This window comes from Trachurus trachurus (genome assembly GCF_905171665.1).
Source record: "Trachurus trachurus genome assembly, chromosome: 9".
In the NCBI taxonomy this organism is placed as follows: Eukaryota; Metazoa; Chordata; class Actinopteri; order Carangiformes; family Carangidae; genus Trachurus; species Trachurus trachurus.
In genome coordinates, this window is record NC_139895.1 from 22,867,901 (window position 1) to 22,873,953 (window position 6,053).

Consider the following 6,053-nt stretch of genomic DNA (forward strand, 5'->3'; position numbering starts at 1 on the left):
AACAGGTGAGTTTTTATCACTTTTTTCGTTCAGTATCACACGTTTGTCGGACTCATTTAATATTATGTCAATGGACATTTGAATGATTTTAAGCTTTTAAGCGCAGTTTCAGTGGAAGGCTGAATGATAGGCTAAGCCATTTAACTATAGGCTGAGTGAATGGGACCAAACTGTTGTGTAAACATTTGAAGTGAATGATTATTGATTGCATGCTTTATTTGCCGAGTAATTCTGTGTATTTAAAAAAAAAATGTAATCTCACTCATTGAGAATCAAGGCAACAAAAACCTTTCAAAGAGTGAATGATCTCTAACTACAACAAAGGCACTTATGCCAAACTGAATTGTTTTGTGCAGCTATTAATTAATTTTGTTTGGAAATTGCTTGTTCTTATGTTAAATTCTTACAGAATTTTACATTTCAGTTTAAAATGTTTCCCTGCTATTTCATATTTTTGTGAATATGCTGCTCCACCATTTACTAGTTTGGGTATTACTGTAACAAACAGGCTGCTTCTTCATAGCTTCACTCTGTTTCTCAAATAGGATATGACCTAAGATGTGTTCATTTTATTTATCTCAGTGCAGAGGCACCACATATCCCAGGAAATGATAGAAGGTGGAATAACATCCAGGATGTCAGGAATAATTGAGAATGCTGGGCATCATCCGTCCCCACAGGACTACAGGTAAGACATCTGACTGAAAACCTGTTCCACTATATAAGGACATTAGGTACTGAATCTGTTAGGGACAATTAACACACATAGTAATTGTTGCAAAAAGAAAAGAAAAGTCTGGTAATCAACTCTGAGACGCCTCAAGAGATAAAAGGCATATTTATATTAATCAAATCTCTTGAGGTGTTTTCACATAGTCATGGAACAAATTGTCTAACCCCACTATGTTTAATCTAAAGGTAGATGGACAGCTCTTTTTGTACGTGGGGGGGTGGGGTGGGGGGTGCATGAAAAAGGCGAGAGGAAAAAAAAATCCTGAAGAATAAATGATTTTCAGTCTGAATGGATCTGTCAGAAACCATCAGCTCTGTTTACACTCCCGCTGTCGGCACACGGAGAGCCTGAGCCTCTTGGCCTGCCAGCTCAGGGGGAGACAGGGCGCTCTGGGTCACCAGTGTGCACAAGTGGCTCCCAATTAGAAAAAGGAGGGAGGCTGGGGAGGAAGGGAGGGAAGGAGGAGGTGCAATATTTAGAGTTGTTGAACCTCTGGGAAGGCTCGGATGATACATGGAGACACCAGTTCAACATGTTTTGCATCAGTGAGCAATTTCTATGCTGCTGGTCCAGAGGAGGGGAGGTTGGGAATACCCCCAGCATGTCATCTATTCTATAGTTGTACTATCAGCATGTATTAGGCATTTATCATGAATAAATGCAACCTTTGTGAAACAAAAGTGCAAAAGACCAGCTACAGCAAATATTGAACATGATTTGACTCCCCTTGAGTGACACGCAGCTGGTTTTTACACACAAGAAGCTGAAAGCTGCTTTGTGGTGGTTTCATTCAGCAATCAGTCAGTATGTAACTGATTGTTATGCTTGTATGGCAGTATTTTGTTCATTTTGTCAGAATTAAAAGAAAACTCAGAGCAGCATGTCAGAGGAGAAGAAGAAAGATGGCCAGTCTCACAAAGACACGCTAACTTCAAAGCTCCAGCTGTGATATTGTGATACTTCACCGGGTGTTAAATTCACGTCGCCTCATGCTTCTAAAGGATGATCGCTCAAAACCACTTACTGGCGCATGCAAGGTGTTGAGGATGTGCTGCTGCTGCTGCTGATTCCTGGCTGCAATGATGTCACCCATTCAGATGGCAGACACACAGCCCTGACCTCAAACTACGTCTGCACCCCCCACCCCACCCCCTCTGGCCTGAGGCAACGTTGGTTTCCCCGTTTAAAGAGGATGGGGGGGGGGGGGGGGGGGCTGGGATGGGGGGTGGGCAGAGGGCGATGGAGGGGGAGTTTTTTTTGGGGGGGGCAGTGAGGATAGAGGCTGGAAAGGGATAGGGAAGCAGATGGCATCCTATTTGTCCCTCTTATGTGAGGGCTGTCATTCCAACAGATTAATGCAGGGGCTGGGTAAAGAAAAGAAACGACAGAGACAATCAAGGAAGGGTCTGGGGAAGACAATAGAGCCACGTGCCACTGGGCAGATTTGTCGTTTGGGACACAATAGGTGATCATTTTTCAATGGATAGGGCCAACTGTTGCAGGCAACATGTGCTGCTGTCCCATGTTTCAAACGATCTCATGCGTTGTTTACTTATGATTCAGCCAATGGTTACAGCCAGACCGTGGTCACCTGACACAGGGTTGATTTTTTATTAGGAGATTTGTAGTGTGTGTGTGTGTGTGTGTATGAAGGAGGGGTGGGGTGTGTGCGTGTGTGTGTGTGTGGGGGGGGGTGTTCTCCTACAATGTCAACAGACCCACAAAGTAACTGAATAGTATGTGTTGTCATAGCGACCCCAATTACTAAACCCTTGCCCAGTAAGTGTGTGTGTGCCGAGGAGACTGGAGAGGATTCAAGAGGATTCCTCGCTTTTCTTTCTTTCTCTTCGTGGCTCTCCACATAAAGACCAAATGACTGAAGGCTGATTGGCACTGGCAGTGCACTGGTTAAACCAAAAGCCTGCATCTAATCCAGTTTATACCACAACATTGATAAATTTATGGGTTGGAAAAAAATATTTTATGAAAAAAAAATTATGTAAAACAAATTTTTATATTTTTTGTTTACTTTATTTTTCATATTTCTAGTCACAATCTGCAAATAAGCAAAAACAAAGATCAGTGTGACATGACTGGAAGAGGGAAAAAACAATAATCTCAACAGATGATTTACTCTGAATGGAGAGCTTGTTTAACTCCCTCATTGTTGATTAAAACTGTCACTGCTAAATAGCACTTGTAGTTAATCTTCTTATGGGAAATGCTGGATGGCTCAGCCAATACACAGCTCCACGGAGCAGCTTTCATCCCAAATACACCCACGTCACATCACTGGTTTTGACTTTGAGAGACACAATTTTCTATCAAGTGTTTACATTTAAATTCCACTTGTGGTCTGTGTGTGTGTCTGTGCTGACAGCCGTGTTAACCCTCTACCCCCCTCTCTCTCCTCCTCCCTCCAAAAAAAAAAAAAAATCTCCCCCTACCCCTCCCTTCCCCTCCTCTCTTGAAGGCTTCTGACCACGGACCCCTCCCAGCTGAGGGAGGAGGACCTCCCTGGGGACCTGCAGTCTCTGTCATGGCTCACCTCTGTGGATGTGCCCCGACTGCAGCAGATGGTTGATAGCCGGGGCCACAGTAACGGGCCCTCCCAGGGCAGCTTGTTGGAGCAACAGGCAGGTGAGGTGACAGGGAGGGGGACAGTGCAACATTCAAAAACCGTATCATCCCTCTGATTGGATAAATCACGCCTGCTGGATTCTGCTGGATTTCCCTTGCCCTTTCAGACATGAAGACAGTTTTATAGGATTATCATCAGAGACAACAGTGCAATGGAGGATGTGCTTTGTGAATTTTTCCGTAACAGCTCAGGTTTTCAAACATAATGAAAAACTTATTTACCACATTCAACTCGGTCAATGTGCTGAAGAAAGACAGGTTCTGCTACTGAGCATCACTCTGAGAAGCCATAGCAAACATGAAAAATAACATCACAGATATCAAGATGGATAGAAAGTTGCTCATGTATAAATACGTTTGTTCGTCTGTTTGTTTTTATACTTTTAACTAAAATTAATTTGATATTTATCTTTACAGCTCAGCTGAGCAGCATGACAATGACAGCAGGACAAGGCTCCATGCTCCAACTCCAGACCAACATGCAGCACAGCCCTCTGGGAATCAGCATCATCAACACCCACGGCGGAAGTGTAAGTTTTAGTAGCAATGCAATAACAAGTCATTTATGTCATATGGTGCCGACAGATTAATTCTAAATTCCCCATGTATTTGTTTCACAGATGTCTCCATTCTCCATGAATGGGCTGCCCTCTCCAGGATACCAGTGCCCTACCTCAGTCTACCAGCCCACACCCCAGCAGGTGTACTCTCTAACCCAAACAGGACAACAGGTAACAGACTTAGCAAGCGACGAGCCTGGATTGATCAACAGAAAATGTGACAAGACATAATATTCAATATTCTCTTCTCTCTCTCCTAGTGTTCGACTGGTGGGCTTTACAGCAACGTCTCCTTCAATGACCAAAGTCTATTCACACAACCTCGGCTGGCTCCACAAGACCAGGAGCTGCAGCCCAAGTCCTTTCCCAAGCCAATCTACTCCTACAGGTCAGGATGCAAGTATTTGGATAAATTATATTGGATGAAAATATGTATTTCAATGATGTATTTAAAACCATCTGCTCTGAATTGCATTTAAATAATGATTTAATCTTTTTTTTCTCAGCTGTTTGATTGCCATGGCTCTGAAAAACAGCAAAACTGGCAGCCTCCCAGTCAGTGAGATCTATAGCTTTATGAAGGAACACTTTCCTTATTTTAAGGTATGATACTCTATATTAATATTTAAATATTACCACATGGACTAAAAGAGAAGGAGCTTGTAGATAAATAACTGGACTGATAATACACTGATTCTGTCTCTGCAGACTGCACCTGATGGGTGGAAAAACTCAGTCCGACACAACCTGTCCTTAAACAAGTGCTTTGAGAAAGTGGAGAACAAGACGAGCAGCTCGTCCCGTAAGGGCTGTCTGTGGGCACTGAACCCTGCCAAAATTGACAAGATGGAGGAAGAGATGCAGAAGTGGAAACGCAAAGACCTGCCAGCCATCCGCCGCAGCATGGCTAACCCCGGTCAGAAAACTATTTTCCTATACACAAAAGTTAAAGGTCTAATGCTCATAGTAGGCAAGAGTCAAGAATGAATGACGATGTTCAGTGAGTCTGATTTTCTGTCTTGCTCCCCCCACAGATGAGTTGGACAAACTGATCACGGACCGTCCAGAGAACTGCAGGCGTAAGGCTCTAGAGCCCGGTATGACCCGGCTGCCCAGTTGTCAGACCGGCCTCCCCCTGCCCGTCCCTGCCCAGTTGCAGCCGCAGCCGATAGTCACACTGTCCCTGCCATGTTTACCCATGCACCAGCACCACCAGTTCCAGGCTCAGCTACAGGCTCAAGCTCGACTGGCCCCCATGTCCCCCGCCCCGGCCCAGACACCCCCCCTCCACACGGTCCCCGACCTCTGCCACAGTCCACTCACCCAGCAGCCCAGCAAACCCCCTGAAGATTTCTACAGCGTGCATGGTGATACACACACAGAGGTGGATACGCTGGACCCAAGCATCATGGACTTTGCCCTTCAAGGTAATTTTTTTTAAATATAAAGTGCTTGTTTTTTTGTTTACTAAATCGATAAAGTGTTGTTGATCAGCACATGAACCTCTCTTTTTGTCTGCTCAGGTAACCTGTGGGAGGAAATGAAAGACGACAGCTTTAACTTGGATGCTTTGGGCACCTTCAGTAACTCACCCCTCCGACTATCAGACTGTGACTTGGGAACTCTCACTCCTGCCTCCACTGGAGCAAACTTGCCGCTGTCAGATGTGCAGGTGACGGGCCTCTACACCTCCTACACCTCCCAGGATCCCCTGACCTCCCAGTACATGGGCGCACCGGCCAACAGCAAGCCCATCGCCCTGCTTTAAACCGTCCCTAACAGAGACATGGTGATTTATTCAACTGTCTGTGTGGATAACTGTGGACGCCAGCTGGAGAGGGCTCAAGTCTGGTTTCTTTTGTGCAAATCACACAGTTTTTCCTACAGTCACCTGGGAACTACCTGGAGGAGGATGTTTGAAAATCATTTCACATACAGCCCACAAGAAAACTGCTTGTTAAGAACTAAAACTGCTGGTGAATTACGATGTGGCTGTAAGAAAGAAAAAAATAATAATATGTAAGACTGAAAATATCTAGCTTTGCCAAGCAAAGACTCAAAGCCTGTATGAGTACAAGGACTCTGTGGAGAAGTATGTGTAAGTTAGCATCCACCAGTTT

The 6,053-nt window shown here is 44.7% G+C and overlaps 1 protein-coding gene across 1 annotated transcript; it reads left to right on the top strand.

The window, feature by feature from the left end:
- Positions 1 to 608: 608 nt before the first annotated feature.
- Positions 609 to 5,701, top strand: foxn4 (forkhead box N4; the record flags this gene model as incomplete). The annotated part of the gene is made up of 9 exons (XM_083978344.1): positions 609 to 688; positions 3,207 to 3,373; positions 3,791 to 3,903; positions 3,994 to 4,104; positions 4,194 to 4,321; positions 4,440 to 4,536; positions 4,642 to 4,849; positions 4,968 to 5,360; positions 5,457 to 5,701. 9 exons carry the CDS (start codon positions 609 to 611, stop codon positions 5,699 to 5,701), a joined length of 1,542 nt encoding a protein of 513 aa, XP_083834470.1.
- Between the last annotated feature and the right edge of the window lie 352 nt (positions 5,702 to 6,053).